The sequence below is a fragment of the Cricetulus griseus genome, chromosome X, assembly GCF_003668045.3.
Source record: "Cricetulus griseus strain 17A/GY chromosome X, alternate assembly CriGri-PICRH-1.0, whole genome shotgun sequence".
Classification (NCBI taxonomy): Eukaryota; Metazoa; Chordata; class Mammalia; order Rodentia; family Cricetidae; genus Cricetulus; species Cricetulus griseus.
In genome coordinates, this window is record NC_048604.1 from 30,466,029 (window position 1) to 30,484,488 (window position 18,460).

Genomic DNA, 18,460 nt, shown 5'->3' on the forward strand with positions numbered 1-18,460 from the left:
GGGTCCATACAGGAGCAGGTGGATAGGGAGGAATCCTGACAACAAAGGGGATGGTTTCAGGCCAAGCCAAGAATCGGAGCATCTGGCCCAGGATGCCCATTCAGGCCATGTGCAAACACTCTGAATTAAAATCAGTCTGCAGATTTGGATAAGCAAATACATAGAGGCTAGAAGAGGTTGTGACAATTTCTTTGGCAATTCAAAGAAATACAGAGATAGCGAAACAGCAAGAAAGAGGCAGAGAGGTCAGAAGGGAACACCACAGCACTCCTGTTCATACCATCCCAGTGAGGTGGGCAGAACAGCCAGTGGGATTGTGGTACCCAGCCATGCATCTCTGTCCCTCCTGTGCTTCACTTACAGGCAAGCTGCCCCTTACCACTATAAACCATAAGGAAAGAGCTAGATGTACCCTGAGCAAAGATATTCTGGATTTAGTTAACTTTATAGTATTTATTTGTTTACCTAACTTTGGTTTTAAATTAGCACTTGAAGTATTACAATTATGGCATTTTCAGAGACATTTTTTCTCTAGTTCCTCCTGCCCCCACTATGTCCCTGCTGCCTCCTATCCTTCTACCCCCACCCATATCCCCTTAGCCTCATTTCTACATCATTTACAGTTATTCTCCATTGCCCGATCCCTCTTCCCTTTTTCTCAACACCTTTCCTCTCTCCTGGTAGTCTCATTTCTAGTTTCATAGCCTACAGCCACATTTATTTATTTGTTGGTTGGTTGGTTGGATTTCTGGCCCAGGGGTTTGAACCTAGGACCTTATGCATACTAGGCAAGTTCTCTACTTGAGAACTACAATTCCAGAACTCTTTTCACTAATTGTTTAAAGATGTTTTCTTGTAGCCCAGGCCAGCCTTGAACTTGTTATAACACTGAGAATGACCCTGGACTTCTGATCTTCCTGCTTCAGCCTCTCGAATGTTGAGATTGCAGGTGAGTAAACATGCTTGACTTATATTTACCTTTTAATGTTTATTTTGAGATACGTTCCCATTAGGTTGCTCAGGCAAGCCTTGAACTTGCAATACTCCAGCCCAGCCAGGATTACAGGTCTACATCACTGGGCCTGGCTTTGGATTTCTTATTTGAAAGCTGATGAAATGAAGACCCCCAAAGAGAAAGTATTGAAACAGCCAGTCTGATGAAAGTATAGAGGGCCAGAATCCCAATTCAACTTGGAGATTTCTATCCTATCTTATCTTAACTCAGAGTACCCTTTAAGATTGTCAATAAATCTCTCATTGTTATCATAGGACACCATGAAGGCAGGTGCCCCTCCTTTTGGTATGACATTTTCTATTTTCATGGAACAAAATATTCAGGGATTGCATGGGCAGGTGTATGGCTTGAAAGTTTTAAAACAAAAAGGGAATTAGCAAGGGCTGCATTTTGTAAGTACTGAAATGCTATGTTTTACCTCATCATAGAACTCTGGATTTTGGTTGTGATGGGAGACCACAGCATAAGCATTTGTGGTAAAAACAGACCCTGCAGGTTTTCCATAAATGCACTGCAAAAGAAGGAAACAGAGTCACCCCCAGATCTTTGAATAAGGTACTATTGAACCACATACATTTAGAGACAGTGTGAGTAGGGGGCCACAGCCAAGTCCACTCAGCTGCCATCATGAGCCCAACCATTTATGCAGTCACCCCAGACAGTTACCTAACGCATCTATAGGATGCTTTTCAACCCTAGCCACCAAAGAAATGCACACCCAACTAGCTGGCAGTGAGAAGCTGCACAGTCCTTTTCCTTTAGAAGAGCGACCATCTCTACGTAGCTTCTAGCTCTTCACTTAGAGAGATTAATATGACAGACTGGTGACCTCAGTCACCAAGATTTTTGGGATGCTCCTTGTTCGGTAAAATGGTGTTTTTTTAAAAAAAAATCAACACACTAATTAAAAAAAACCAAATGCCTATTAAGCTGCAGACAATTTTACTGTTCCCTTACATTTTAAAGCCCCCTCCTGCCTTTTTTGGGGGGAGGCAAGGTTTCACTGTATGTAGCCCTGGGTGGCCTGGAACTCACTACATAGAGCAGGCTCATCACCAACTCACAGAGTTGGTGCTGCATTTCACCTCTGCCTCTCAGGTGCTGGAATTAAAGGTGTGCCCAGATTCTTTTTACATTTTTAATGTGTCATTTTATGGGGCACAATTCTTTTTTCAAAATCACTCATTTTATGGTATTAGACATAAAGCTTCCTATGGTTCCTTGGAATGTTCCTATTTCATGACTGCTCTGGTTGTCTTTTACTTCCATTGACACAATAAGCTTAAGGATGAATATAGAGCCAGCAGGCCAAGTTACTGACTGCTTTCCTGGTACTCTGAAGTGAGAGCCTCTAGGCCAGCTAAGAAATGAAATTGAGAACCCATGAGCACACAGCCAATTCTCCTGAAATAAGGTTAAGGCATTTTCTCAGAACTACTGAGAAGTAATCAAAGGGTTTCTAAAGTGTATCAAAGGATGCTGCAGGAAGGAAAGGGAACTGGCTGTCCTCATTTCTAGTGAAAAGACAAGCAGAGGGAGAAAAAAAATCCACTGCATTTGAGCCAGCTAATCTTTTTTTTAATGTGCTTAAAGAAAAATATTATACACCTCCTTTTTTATTTAAATTAGAAACAAGCTTCTTTTACATGTCAATCCCAGTTCCTTCTCCCTCCCCTGCCCCCCACCGATCCCCTACCCCATCCCCTTTCTGCTCCCCAGGGAGGGTGAGGCCTTCCATGGGGGATCTTCAACGTCTGTCCTATGAGCCAGCTAATCTTTAAGAGTTTATTTATTACGCATACAGTGTTCCTCCTGAATGTATGCCTGCACTCCAGAAGAGGGCACCAGATCTCCTTGCACATGGTTATGAGCCATGTGGTTGCTGGGAATTGAACTCAGGACCTCTGGAAGAGCATCTAGTGCTTTTAGCCACTAAGTCATCTCTCCAGCCCGATCCAGCTAATCTTTAATTTAATGTTCTTTGAGAAAAGGGGTCTCCTTTCAAACATAGGGGCAATACAATATTCAACAATTTAGTTGGGAGTGCACAGGTAGCTTTCTCTAATGGGTTTGATTTGGCTGACTTAGACTCAAACTGAAAGCGAGGAACTGGACACATGCTTGGTGATGGCTACATGTTTTGGGGTTTTGTCTCCTGTTTCTGATCACTAGGTTTCAATAGAGAAACCATAGAGGCACTGTGTGATGCTGGGTATCCATAGCTGCACTGAACTAGAGACTGAGACTCAGCCTCATGGAGGTCACAGATCTAAGTTGGGAGGCAATGTTTGGCCAGTTGTGGGGCAGAAGTCTTAGCTCAGATCAAAGCCATCATGCTGTGCCTCTGTCAGCTCAAAAAGTATCTTCAGGTTTCAAAGAGAAAGGAGTTTAAGGTCTCCTGATGGGAACATTATAAACTATTGAGTCATAAAAAATGACCTTATGATTAGGCCACAGAGCAATGAAAAGTCAAGCAAAGCAAATGCCAAAACTGAATAAGTCTACTTGCCCCTTTTCAAGATGGAACCCAGGGTCTAATGCATGCTAAGCAAGTACTCTACTAGAGAGCAATACCACCATATAGATAAACATCCCCATCCCAAATTTACCCATTTTCCCACCTGCATATCTGTAGGGGAAGCTGTAGCCACGCCTTCTTAGGGGCTAGCTACAGGTGTGCCTGACCACGCTTGTGAGGGCGTGGTCAGAGTGACGTAGTGTGACTGCGTTTGTGCTTTCGGTTTCTCTTTGCTTCTTGCTGTATAGGCCTCTGACCCACCGGCTGGCTAGGTCGCTCTGTAAGTAAGGCTTTTCCCTATTAAATACCCTTATATTTCTACCTGACTCCGTATTGGTAATTTCCCACTATACATATCCACCCCACTTTGCAATATATGATCTTTTAAACAAACTCTTTAGTTCACATGTAATAGCAGAAAATGAAATATTACCTTTGTTACTCTAATACATTTTTGTTGAAATTTTAAGACATTAAACTTATAGCATGGCACTACCAAGTACTAAAATTTTCATCTCTATAGTTTCTTCCCAAAATACACACCGATGAACACCAGAAACAAACCTTTAGCGCAGACGCCTCACTTTCATCCGAATCCCGGAATTCCACACAGACAGCAATGTTCCTAGCCTAAAATCAGCCAAAGTGAATCACACAGTGAGTAAATGACAAACAACATTGCATATGCCAAGAATGTATAGTTTCCTTACCTTGGCAAATGATTTCTGGCTGTCATATTTTAATTGCAAGGGATAGACATACAGATGGTTTTTGTAAATAGTGAATGGATAACAATATTTTGTCATTTCTGGAACAAACTCTTCAACCTCCACAGTAATATTTTGACAATTCTTTTCAAAAGGCTTCAGGGGCACATATGAAGAGGTAATACAATCTATGGTAGGAAAAAAAGCAGGCATAGCACATGTAATTTAATAGTCATTAACACATTCCTGCATCAGTAAAAAATATACATGGATTGTGTTTGCAAAGAACGAGTTCAAAACAGGATTCTTGTTTGATGACAAAAATTCAAACTCTAAGAAGCTGAAAATGGGCACAATGGAGTGCTGATTTTCATGGGATCCTTCACACCAGACATGGGCTACTATTTCATTCTCAACAGTGAGTGAGTTGCCAAATAGAACACATCATAATTTTGACAAATTTAAGCTGCAAAGAAACTCACTGCATTTTCCCTCCTGTGGCTGCAATTTTAGCTTTCATTGTAAGTTTTTACTGGTATCAGGGAAAGCAATAAGAGTAAATTTATGCTTCCAATTAGTTCGTGGAGAGTCACCTTTTTAAAGTTAACAGTGCAGGTGCAAATTTTCACTAAAGAAATAATGAAAGCCTTTTGAAATTGTAGACCTTACGATGTGTTACCAATAATAAAATAAAATCCCCAAAGTTTCCGAGCAGTTTAACTATGTGTTTGTGAAGCTGCCACTGTAGTAAAGGTTATGAGCATACCTAGGGCTGTGACACTGTCCTTATTGTAGAAATAGAGCCATGTGAATGAACAAGGAAGACTTAGGCTAAAATAATCCTAAGCATTTTGGTTGCTTTTTTTATTAGTAATAATAGAACTTCTGGAGGCACAGAACAAAGGTTTACAATAGCAATCGATCATTCCACTACCCACAGATAACTAGCATGGGCATTTGAGTGTGCATCCTCTACTCTTCTTCCTATGCACATTCTACACAGCAAAATGAAAATCCTATGGCTTGCATACAACTCAATCTTCACTATTTACATTTTATCTGATATTTCATTGAAGAAATTAAGAGCACCAATTTGAATCACTGCAACAAATTTTATGGTACTGGTGTGCCATAAATACTTGAAGCACACTGACAATCTTAATTCTATTAATTTCCAAGTTCCTTCTAATGTAAAGAATATTGCAAAGAACACGTATATGCAAATGCATAAACTCCTGGCTACATTTCAATTATTTTATTAAAGATTTATTTCCTTATTTACTTGTGTGTGTACACACGTGTGTAGATGCCCACAAAGGCCAAGTTTTCAGATTTACTGGAGATGGAATTACAGGTGTTTGTGGCTGTTGGGACCTGAAGGTGGGTCCAAGTGCTCTTAACTACTAGGCCATCTCTCCATTCCCCTCAATGATTTTTTTATGAAAAAAAAATCTATTTCACTCTTCCATGTTTTAAAATGCCCATTGACTATTGCTCCCTGTGTATAATCCTTTAGTGATTTCCCAATGTACTTAAAATAAAATAGAAATCTAAGGTGTCACCATAGTCTATACAATTCTCTGTATTCTTTTCTCCTTCCGTTTCCTGCTGCATTGTTCCCACCACACCCTACCACAGAGCCACACCAGCTTCCTCTCTATTCATACAAATCAAGTTTGTTTTGTATGGACCTTGTTTGGAAACAAAGACCTTGTTTCCATCTCTAGGTCTTTACAATATATAGGATGCCCTCAGCTTGCAATGTATGACCCCAAACATCCTTTGCTAGCTAGCCCCTTCCCCTGTTGGTTAGGGTAGGTAGCCCTAGGAAATGAAGACACTTTGCAAACTGGCAGTAAACTATTGACAAATACTCAAGCTCCAATTACAACTGTCAATGTTTATTTGCAATACATTCTTACTTGGTAAATCTACAGGAACACATTCCACTGTAATGTTCAGCTGTCCAGGAATAATCTGCAATTTTGTCTTTTCTGGCCTAGGTAGAAAGCAAGAATATTTTAGGGTTAAAATGATGGTTGTTACATGCATTAATTACCTGAAATCCAATTCAATTTTTTAGCATTGTTTCTCCCATTTATAACTCACATTCATTACTTGAAGAAATCGATAATTCATACACTCTATTCATTTAGAACAATAACATCACACACTTACTTTTTGTATTCTGATAGCAACTTGAGAATGTCTTCATTTGAAAGCTTGCTACTGTCTTGCTTATACAAAGGGGAAAATCTCCCATCCAGATCCAGAGAGCCCTGAATGTCTTTGAAAATGGGTCTAGAACAGCAGTAGAAAAGCTTTTTAAACAATGTTTGAAGTACCAATAAATTCAACCAATACTGGTGAGAATGCAAAACTGTAAAAGTGCTACAGTGATGCTTTGGTAGGCTCTCTCAAAGGGAAGCACACAACACCTACCCTATAGCCATGCTCTTTATTTCCAGGCATAGTTGCACACACTACCTGGATGTGAGCAACAGATCTCTTTGCTATAACTCCAAACTGGTAACAAATCAGAAATTGATCAACTAGGAAAGGAATGGACAAACTGGCATACTCCACAGTGCAATGCCACCCAAAATACCCAAAACGAACCCCACACAACATGGATGAATCTCAAAAATGCACTAAGTATAAGTAACCAACCCCAAGAATCCATGCTGCAGGATTCTTTTATGATACGTTCAGGACAGATAAAACATTATCTTCTGTGGCAATCAGATGGTTGGTTGCCTGGGTGGGTAAGGATACCTGGACAGGTCCATCAGGAACCTTTCTGAGGAGAAACAGTCCTTATATGCCTTATCAGTCGTAGTTAAACTGGTTGTTACATTTGTGAACTTTTTATTAAAGTGGATTCCTAAAATATATTATCAAAAGTGATATGCTTTATCACCATAAACTGATAAAAATTACACTGAATATTTTTTGGGGGTTTTGAGACAGAGTTTCTCTCTGTAGCTTTGTAGACCAGGCTGGCCTCAAATTCACAGAGATTCACCTGCCTCTGCCTCCTGAGTGTTGGGATTAAAGGCATGTGCTACCACTGCCTGGCTACACTGAATCTGAAAGATAATTTTGTATAAAGTTTATTATATGTGTATAGTCATTTGATTTTGAGGCACTAATGTCCTACTTTTTTGAGACAGGATTTCACTATGTAGTCTGGCTGGTATGGAACTTACTATATAGACCAGGCTGGCTTCAGTCTCCCAGAGATCTGCCTGCCTCCCTCTACTCCCTGAGTGCTGGGATTAAAGGTGTATGCATTACCACACCCAGCCTCTTCTTCCATTTTTAAAGTAATTTCTTTCATGTGCACTGGGGATTTGCCTGCATGTATGTCTGTGTGAGGGTGTCAGATCTTGGAGTTACAGACAGTTGTGAGCTGCCATGTGGTTTCTGGGAATTGAACCCAGGTCCTCTGAACGAGCAGTCAGTGCTCTTAACCACTGAGCCATGTCTCTAGCCTCCCCCTTCACCACATTTTAAAAATAATTTATTTTTATTTTATGTGCCTGCCTATATGTCTGTGTGAGGATGCCAGATCTGATGGACCTGGAGTTACAGACAGCTGTGAGCCACCATGTGGTTGCTGGGAATTGAACCCGGGTCCTCTGGAAGAGCAGCCAGTGCTCTTAACCACTGAGCCATCTCTCCAGTCCACCCCCTTCACCACTTTAAGCAGCTATTTTACTACTAAAATGGAAAGTAATCTACAAGCACCTAATGCACCAGAAGTAGCCATAGCCAAAACCCTGATTCTCCTCACCTGAGCCCGTTGCTCCTACTTTAAAGTATTTATGTCTAGTGCCAAGGCTTGCTTATCATAGGGTTTTTTAATGTACTGGACAAACCTTTAAATTCCTGTTACTGCTGCTGACGGGAACAATCCAGGAAGGAGAAAATAGCATAATTCCTCCCCAGAACATCAGAGTTTCTCTCTGAAGCTTTCAGACTCAGTTTTCTCAACTGGCCAAACTCCATCAAGCAGTTCCTGTAACTGTCTGGGAGCAGAATGCCACAGTGGCCTAGAGTTAATGGTAAAGCTTGGTAGCCATAGCCTGATCTCTATTCTGCCACATGCTGTAAGACTTAGGCATGGGTTTCCTTTTCTTTTTCCTTTCCTCCTGTGTCTCCATTTCCTCATCTCAAAGATGGGGCAATGAGAGCTGCCTCTTGAAAAAATATTAGTCCAGGCATTGCAGTGCATGCCTATAATCCCAGCATTCAGAAGTCAGGGGCATGAAGATTCCTGCAAATTTTAGGCCAGCCTGGTCAAGATAATAGTAAGCTCTAGGCTGAGCAGAGTTACATGGCAAAACTATATTTAAAAAAATAAATAAGGAAACAAAATATGCATTAAGTACTTAGATCAGTGTGTTCTGAACAGAGTTAACACTTAATGAGTATTATTAATAGTAAACAGTAGTGGCAGCAGCAATAGACTTTTAAGGTAGAAGCATTACAAGTAATTATATGTCTGTATTTATAAGTCATACTATACCTTCTAGGGTGCCGAGCTGCATTAGTTTTTGCCATTCACCTGTCCTTGGCAATCATTTGTTTTAACCAGTATGTAAAACAAGGGAAATAGTGCCTTCTCATTTCTCAGTACATGAAATAATTTGAGAACCTTACCCCAAATGAAAGGGTTATAAATAGTGACAGAAGAGTTGATTCACTTCAAATCTCCTACCTTGTGCTATTCCCCAGCACACAGTGAACATAATTGATTGAATTATTCAGAACATGGTGCCCTTTCCCAAGAACTCCTAGTCAGTTGTACAGGCTGTGCCACAAACAAGCTGATGAATTTACACTTTGAAGTGGGGATCAGCAAGAAACAAGCTTCAAGTTCTCATTGCCTGTAAATTTGTAAGGTTTGGATAAAATACCTTCACAAACTACAATAACATAAAAATAACAGAAAATGTCTGTTTCTGAATACACTATTCCCAAAGGGTTGGCTGAATTTGTCACCAGGAAACAAGAAAACCTTTTAATTATAAGCTTGCACTTCATGACTGTATCCTTTGTCATCGAATATTTAGTACATATTCCAAAAATGATTCTATGATAATTTTAAAACCATAAACTCAGCCAACTCTGAAAATCTGGGCATATTGTACATAATTCGTTACACATTTTAGTTCTCTGGGGGAAAATTCTATTGCTCTAGCAGTGAGCTGTGTTAAAACATAAGACTAAGTGGTATCCATCAGATTGACCCAAGCCAAAAAATCATTCCCTAAAGCAAGAGTACTTAAATAAAGAGGGGTTGGGAAAGGGGTCTTGGATGCACAGCAAATTTTAAAGAAAGTAGCTTTACATTCCAAGTGTCCCAAGACACAATCTGGTCTGCCAGAAATACACCACTGAATCGCTGGTAAGGACACTGGTCCCCAACTTCACAGACAGCTGAAAATAGAAGGGTCAGGATTTTGTTTACACGAACCTGGCTGCCCAAGCAAAGGGCATTCTGTATTGTCCAAGGCGACTACACACTTGTTTGGCTGTCCTGTGTACCTTCTGGGCTGTCTATAGTAAGAAAGAAGAAGGTGAGTTTAGATTTGTTCAATCTGCCATGGACTCACCCCAAAGCCTCCCCCCAAGTCATCATCATAAAACACTAAATTCTAGAAGGAAACATCTATAAACACATAAAATATTAAAATATATCCCTGCTACCCATTTTCCAAGACTAAAGGATCTCTTTTAAAATCCTGTGGGGGTGGGGGGGGCGGGTAACTGGAGATCAAACCTGGAGCCAAAGTAATTCTTTTTGGCATGTTCTTTTCTCCACAGAAGACAGACTAAAGAGACATTCCTATGTCCTTAGCATCACAGCCCTCTGAAAGGAACACTTTGAGTAGTATTAACATGTATTTCCTTCCATGCTGCTGGCAGATACACATTATTCATGGAAGAAGTCTGTTCTAGATACAGTTGACCTTTCTACTCCCAAGATAAGGCACAAGTGACAAGGGTCAATGCAATTAGTCTCATGTGGGCAGCAGCCGCTGTTTGAACAGGCAAAGAGAGATGACAAACGCGATAAGCTGTCTATAAGGCCTAAATAGGCTGTGAAGCACTGGCTGGATGCTTATCCCTAGGGATACAAAGTGCTAGAGGCTTTTGTGTACATTGCTTTTAAAGACTTTTCCCCCACGAATTAGTCATGTCTCCTCAGCATCTTCTACTTTATAAATATTGCTTGGATACAGTAAAATGCAATATACAATAGATTGATGGCTCTTAAATACCCAAGGACTGTGATGCTGTGTGTGAATGAACTGTTCCACAACACTTCCCTTCCCTAGGTCTCAGATTTCTTATGTATAGCCCGAGGGGACAGAATGCAATCAAATGGTTTCTAAACAGTCAGGTGCCATGATCTAGAGATGTTGATAATGACAAAAATGGCATTGAAGAACATTTCAGAAAAAATAAAAATGATGAAAAATCCCCACCATGTAGTATGTCACCACATCACGAAAGAAAGGAATAACTTGGAAAAAGTATAAAGGATGAAATGGACCACAGTGAATGGCAGCCCTTTATAGTCAATACATTGATAAAGTGCTCAGTGTCTAGCCTCATTGCATCAGAGACGGGAGTGGACGTAGATACAGCTTTCTATAGCAGACAATGTGAAAAGTCCTCAGAGAATGTAAGTTTTTTTTTTTTTTTTTTTGTCAAAAACTCACCGAGAGTGACATTTAAAATATTGGTAAATGGTAAGTTCTCTATTAAGCAGGAATATTTACCAAGGTGTTTTAAAATACCTTTACTGGATCCGAGTTTTTGATGTAGGGCTCTGCACAGTGTGTGATGTTTCCCTGCAGCACCTTTTCAACTCGCACAACTAGAAAAATTTCAGGATGTGGATTCGTCACTGAGAAGATTCCCTGGGGGAAAATGACTTCTGTTAGCTATTTTCATGCAACATACATATGGCTGTTTGGCAACTGATATCTTGTAGTGTGGAGAGTACAGAATGTTGATATTCAACACAGAATCATGTCCAGGATTCTAGGAATAGGTAGAACATTTTTGTTATTTAGGGGACTTTTGGAGACAGGATCTAGCTATATATTGCCCAGGCTAGGTTTGAACTTGAAACAATCCTCTTGCCCTTGCCACCTGAATACTGGAGCACATGTATCCCAGGCCTGCACCACCATGTCCAGAGAGTAATGCTGGCTGCTCCCAATGTACCTTTCCAAATGCAGTCCCTATTTTCTTCCTAGCTTCACCCATGTTCAGTCCCTGACATATAAGTCTCACTATGCTGCCAAGCTCCTTCTATTTGGCTGTTTTGCAAGGTGAGTTCTTAGACCTAATGAATACAATACACAATGTTTGGTTGAATTTGTACGTGCCAAAGATAATGTGTGTCTCCCAAGTAGCTATAACTACCGAGCTATAACTTCACTCACAATTTATACTGAATGCAATGAAGAAAGAAGACCACACTTTGCTGCTATGTCTAATATAAGCTCACCAGCTGAGGCTGGGAAGACGGCCTAGTGGTAAAGTGTTTGCCACACAAGCAGGAACACCTGAATTTGACAGTCACATAAAGCCAGGACTACATCTGTAATCCCAGTGCTTGGGGGAGATGGTAGATCCCTGGGGTTCACTGGGCAACCAGTCCAGTTGAATGGGAGAACTCCCAGCTTCACTAAGAGATGTGGACTCAAAACATAAAATGGAGAGGTAGAAAGTTGGCTCATCCTCTTCTTTTGAGGGCCAAGAGTTCAGTTCCCAGCACCAGTATTGGAAGCGGGGTCACACCTGCCTGTATCTGCAGCTCCAATACCCTATATGGGCACTCAGACCCATTTGCCCATATATGCACACACACACACACACACACACACACACACACACACACACACACCCCTACCTTATTATGGAAAACTGTGCAGTTTGTCACACACACACACACACACACACACACACACACACACACACACACACACCTACCTACCTACCTACCTACCTTATTATGGAAAACTCTGCAGTTTGTCAATGTAAAGCTCTAGAACTTGCCTTCTCTCTTTATACTCTGTTTAAAGGCATGAATGTGGATGCAGCCAAAGTTACATCTTTTTCTTTGAATGTGTGTGGAATAACCACGCCATCCTTTGTCTTTCCAAATTAAAAAAATAATTCTAAATAATAGTGGCTTTTGTCTCTCACTTGAATAAACAAATGAATTTGAATAGAATAATCCATCATTGGGTCTCTACCAAGTTTTATTTTCCTGTTTGGTGTATTACCAAGTTTGTTAATATATTGCTTTCTAGTTTTCAAAGCATTTCAGACACATCATCTCATTAGTTCCAAGTTGCAGCTTTTGAGTTTGACAGAGCATGACAGAAAACAGTTCAAGAGGTTAGCAATGTCCCCTCCCCAACCAAGTCAAAGAGCTTGTAGAAAGTCTGGGTGATAGATTCCCAAGCAGCAAACATGGAACAAGCTATTTAAAATGTGGATGAGGATTTACACAGCCTGGGTTCATATTCTGGTCTGGCTGCTCATTAGTTTAGGCAATCCACATCTTTTCCACACCTCGGGCTTCTAACCCATGAAATGATGGGACTAAGAAAAACAGAGGATTAAATGAAATAATGTACATTAGGTGTCTGGCAACCGCTAGGGTGGCCCATCAAACTGTATCAAGGTCACAGAACTTCATGTATTGCTGGAAACATGCTGCCTGAGCTATGAACTGGGCTAACAGACCATCCAAACTGCCCTTGCAGAAGGTATGCTCTGCACTGGACCCTGAGCCCAGTAGATTTTTAATTTCTCAATTACTTTTAAGGGGATAAGGGACAGTTTATTCTGGTATTGTGTCTGCCAAATTTGGCCTGGTAACAAAGATTCAGGTTACTCAAAATTCCATGTCAAATTTTTTTATAGAAATGGAACAAAGGAAGTCAAGAAGTACGGAACATGCAAACTCATTGGTGGAGTCATCAGGTCGGTGGATTGGAGCAAAGTTAGAGACTCTGTGCAGCGGGCCTCAAATGCTGCCTGATGACATTCTTAGCCTTTAGGTTGGTTGGGGTAAGAAATGGTCTGTTAATAAATTCCAGAAAGTTTCACCTGCAACACTCAGGTCTTACATGTCTACAGTGGTTTCCCATTTGCTCTTATTTGCTTTTCTAAATGTTTCCTTTTCAATTTTTCTTCAATTCCCATTTTTTTTCATTTTTCTCTCCTTCCCACTTTTCTCCTTTCTTTTCCCTCCCCACTTCCCTTCCTTCCCCTTCCTTCTTTCTTTCCTTACTTCCTCCTCCTCTTTCTTCTTCCTGCTTATTTTTTGGTTTCTCAAAGCAGGGTTTCTCTGTGTAGCTTTTGGCTGTCCTGGAACTCACTCTGTAGACTAAGCTGGCCTCAAACTCAGAGATCCACCTGTCTCTGCTTCCTGAGTGCTGAGATTAAAGGTGTGCACCTCGGCTTCTGTCACCTGGTTCATTCCTTCCTTCTTGCTTGACTTCTCCCATTTCTCCCTTCCTCCCTTCCTCCCTCCCTCCCATGCATGCTAAGTTGGCCAAGCTGACCTGTAGTTCCCAGGTTCAAGTGATCCCATTGTCTCAAGCCTCCCAAGTAGCTGCTGTACACTACTGTAACCAATTAAGTATAATTCATACTAAATAATTTATGCCTAACTATGCGACACTATCTGCACGCTTTATCTCATTCATTTTTGTCAAAAAGGAAGGCACTAGTTATGTAGGAGTCAAAAACAGAGGTTTAGAGATGTTTATATAGTGAGGAGACTGCAAAGAAGAGTGCACACCCTGGGCTTCTAGGATGTCATGTGATGTGGGTAGGTTAGAACAGTCAAGCTGATCATTAGTACTGCTACCATTTGCTGAGTTCCTGTTATTCCCCATTCCAGCCACCTTGAAATTTACCCACAATGATGCCAGCAATGAATATTATACTTTGATAATATCTGGAAGTTGATAAAAAGCACATGTTCTCTCTCCTTCACCTAAGGGCACTGTTATTGGTGCTACCCACAGCAGGCACATTGCCCTGAGAAAATATGTTACACTCAGCAAGGTAGGTGTGTCTGTCACAGAGCACTTTCTGGGGATGGTACATTTTGTCTGATCCCCATAACAGCCCCAGGAAGCAGGAGCTATCACTGCTTTCACATTAGAGAAGGTCCAGAGGCATACAGAAGCTCATTTATTTCATGTATGCATGTGTGGGGGGTGTGAAAATTTGTGTATTCCCATGCAATGTGTGGTACAGGTGTGTGTGTGTGCATGTAGGAACCCAAAGTTGACAGCAGGTGTCTTCCTTGATGTCACTCCATTTTAAACTGTGGGACAGAGTCTCTAACTGAACCCCGGGCTTGACATATTGACTAGTCTGAACAGTCACCTTGCTCCAGAACATCCTGTCTCTGGAATCCTTTGTCTCTGTGCTGGGATTACAAAGGTCACTATGCCCACCTTGTTCCAATAGCTAATGTATAACAATGAGCATAAATTTTGACCCTAAAAATCCCAATGTTTTGGAATTTATTCAGAAGAGAAGATTGCTTGCTTGCACGTGTGTGTGTGTGTGTGTGTGTGTGTGTGTGTGTGTGTGTGTGTGTGTGTAGGTCAAAAGTCAACTTTTTCATTTCTTAAATGCTATCTGTCTTACTTTGTTTTTCTTAAGACAAGGTCTCTTACTTAACCTTGTAGATTCACGTGGTTTGTGTGATTCAGGTGGTTTGTAGATTCAGGCTTGTAGATTCAGGTGGTCTGTGTGACCAGCAAGCCCCAGAGATCTGCCTGTCTCCACCTACATATTGCTGGGATTACGTGAGGGCATATTTACATGGGTACTAGGCCTCAAACCCAGATACTTATGTTCCCATGGCAAGCACTTTACCAACTGAGCCCAGAGGAGATAATTTATAAAATGTGTAAAAATGTATGCATGCAGGTGTGCAATGTTGCATTATGACACCAAAAAATTATGAATATCCTAACCAAATCAGTATGTTATGTTAGCCTTTAACATGAATGTCACATATGAGTATCCATATAGGATAAATAAGACAACAAATGCATATAGAGTAGGTTTAAGATATCATGAATATGATACAAATTTTATCAAAGTATTCAAAATTTATATGTATTTACATAAACAACAGAAACACATGGCAGGGTGTATGAAAAGAGCTTGTAATGTGGGTATTTCTACTTTAGATTATTTAGACTATTTACATTTTCTTCATAATGATGTAATATTGTAATCAGAAGACAACAAAATCATTCTCCTTATTATGTGAGCATCTCTGCTCATGACTCTCACCACTCTACTTCTGTGCCACACTTTCATTTTTGTCCCATTACAAAAGTCCTCTGTGGCCTCCATTCTGGTCACAGGTCAGAATGGCAAGGGACTGCACAGCTCTTTCTATAGGCGATGTTTAGCATCAGCCATCACAGAGGAGCACTACAGGTAGGACACTGCAGCTGCATCCATTTGCTTTCTCAAGAACCATTTGTAAAAGGAATTGGTATGCTCCCTTAGAACCACCTACTTATAAGGGTCAGTTTTTCATCAGAGAATAAACATTTTGGGCACCTACTGCCACGCCCGCAAGATCACACCAGTGTGCAGGAGTGAGTGTGGGTACATGTGTTCACATGTGTGTGTGTGTGTGTGTGTGGCTCTATATTTGCGTTGTACTTTACAAAATAATCTCATTGAATTTCATATCATGCTTCCACTTAAAGATGTTACTCTGTCAACGTGTTATTAACATATTCATTGCCTTCCATTTCCCCCTGTCAACCTCAGTCAGCAGAAGACCATCTACAGACAGAGATTCTAAGAGGTGGAATGCCCTAAGAAAATTCCCCGAAACCATGAATTGAGGCAAAGATGTGGCTCTCGCTTGTTCTGAATGTGCTGCAAAAGCTAACAATCAGCACTCACCTGCTTTATGTAGCATAACTGTGACTCGGCGATTCCATGGATGAGAGTCTCAGGCGAATAGCTCTTTGCGCTGCCATCATTGCCCCACAGCATTTCACGGACAGAAGGTGGGTTCAGGTCTACATGAAAGTCAGCTGAAATTTTACAATTGTTCTTTACATCAAATAAGGCAAGGTTGATGAAAAAGGGCTCAACCTAGGAATGAAGACAGTTGACATTTTAAAATTAAGGCCTTCAGAGATAAATTGCAAAATGAGCTTTTTCTTCCCATTTGAATTACTGTGTTACCGTCCCAGTTCAACATTTAGTTAAAATTGCACTAGTGTTATTCTGCATAGGAGAAAAGGCATTCAGAAATGAAAAAGCAGTCAAATTTTAATTTCATTAAGTATTAATTCCCAAGTTATGAATTCCCCAAAATTCATAAATCACAATTTTTAAAAAGATGAGTACAATACAAAAGTTTCATTTAAGAAAAAAATTGATCCTTGGGTAAAATTTAAATCTCTATACATTTACTGACATGACTGCTAAAACAATGCTAACCTTATAGATCATATTTAAAAAATCCTGTCTGATACACTGCAAGGTAGTAGACTATAAATTTCATAAAAGCTAGTACCAGTCAATAGAAAATTACTCGAAAAATGCCCTGCCCCATCAGCAAATTTGGAAGACATGATTCCTCCCTACAGATGGCATTCAAAAGCTGGTCACAAAGAGAAATTTCGTGCCAGATGGCATAAAGATTAACCCTTTACAGGCAGAAAAGTACTCTGGTATATTTTAGCTACTTAGTGAAAGAATAGATTGTTACTTGGTTGTTCTGCAACTAGAAACCCAAAATAAAGATGAACATCTAATACAGTATCTCTGAAGATTTGATGTTTATGGAGGCAAGTATTTCTGACCACCTCGATGGTACCTAATATTTATACAGACTGAAAGTGAATTTCATCCTATAGGACAGCTAGTGAGCTCAGCAGACTGTGGAGCATCTGTGTCCCACCAGGGCTTGGGGTTATTAATTCATTGCTATGAATCAATTTTACAGAAGAATTCCTATTCCTTAGTCAAATCCACTGTCACGGATATTTTTTTCAGGTTCTGGGGACATGCCACTCCTGAAAAGGAAGCACCTTTTCCATCTGCTACTCTAAGTACGTGAGATTTGCAGGAATTATCTCAAGATGAGAACACATTAGTATTTCGGCCGAAGAAAGAGATGAGATTCTTCCTGTCAATTTTATGGTAATATGCAACACTGGAATTCCATCTTGCCAATTAGTCCTTAGACATAAAAAAGAAAAGTATTTCTTTAATATGTTGGATGCAGGGCAGTAGAAGGAAAGGTCATACATACATTTGTAGGTGGTCCTTTTGCATTGTCCCCAATGTGACCCAAGATATTGAAAGTTAAATCGTGGCAATTCACCAGGAAACGCTTGTTGCACTTTTCTTCAAATGGCTTTACATCAGGCTCAATTCCTGAGAAGTCCAACCTCTACAAAACAGACAGTAGGAGTTATTTAAAGACAGGGTTCACAGTGACACTGATTGATATAGATTCGGATCAGTATATTTGATATGGCAGCAGAGGCCAATAGCTCAGTCTTCATTTGAAACCTTTCTAATGTTTCCATTCAACAAGAGTTTCCGAAGCCCCTATAGCAACTTTCAAGCACTGACAGAGAACTGGAGAATCTGACCTAAGGCAATGAACACATCAGAAATCCACACCTTGACTTCCAAACCCCTACCCTACACAGCATGATGCCCTTGACTCCCACTCCCCACATTTGTGACTTTGTCTTCTACTATTTTTGCTTTCCCTCTCACACATCCCTCCTTTTTCCAGTACATCTAGTACCTCCCTCACTACAGGGTCTTTATAATTGCTGTTTTATCAGGAATCCCACTCCCAGGGAGCTGTGTGGCTTGCAGTCTTCAAGTCTCTCTCATCAATTTGCACTTGTGAAGGGAAGTATTTCCCCAACTCCCTGTTTTAAAAAAAATGCATACTGACAGCCTCTATTTCCTTTCTCAGATTTATCTAACATTATTTTTAGTGTGTATTTACTTGTTTTTTTCTTTATAAAATATATACTCCAAGATGGTAGAATTCGTTTCCTTCACAAGCCCTTCAGGAGGTCAGAAGGACAGTAGTAGGTATGAAAGCCTACAAGAATCGCACAGTGATGTCAGACACAGGAGATCATATAGACACTG

The 18,460-nt window shown here is 40.4% G+C and overlaps 1 protein-coding gene across 2 annotated transcripts in view; it reads right to left on the minus strand.

Moving 5' to 3' along the window:
* Nucleotides 1–18,460, minus strand: part of Dock11 (dedicator of cytokinesis 11) — a 185,553-nt gene that overhangs the window by 90,759 nt on the left and 76,334 nt on the right. For both annotated transcript variants that reach the window (XM_027431983.2, XM_027431984.2), the window contains exons 11-19: nucleotides 17,595–17,735; nucleotides 16,232–16,426; nucleotides 11,053–11,175; nucleotides 9,723–9,805; nucleotides 6,419–6,541; nucleotides 6,163–6,239; nucleotides 4,244–4,428; nucleotides 4,098–4,163; nucleotides 1,434–1,526 (exon numbers count right to left, since the gene is read on the minus strand). In XM_027431983.2, coding sequence (XP_027287784.1) covers nucleotides 1,434–1,526; nucleotides 4,098–4,163; nucleotides 4,244–4,428; nucleotides 6,163–6,239; nucleotides 6,419–6,541; nucleotides 9,723–9,805; nucleotides 11,053–11,175; nucleotides 16,232–16,426; nucleotides 17,595–17,735 — 1,086 coding nt within the window. The remainder of the gene's footprint in view (nucleotides 1–1,433; nucleotides 1,527–4,097; nucleotides 4,164–4,243; nucleotides 4,429–6,162; nucleotides 6,240–6,418; nucleotides 6,542–9,722; nucleotides 9,806–11,052; nucleotides 11,176–16,231; nucleotides 16,427–17,594; nucleotides 17,736–18,460) is intronic.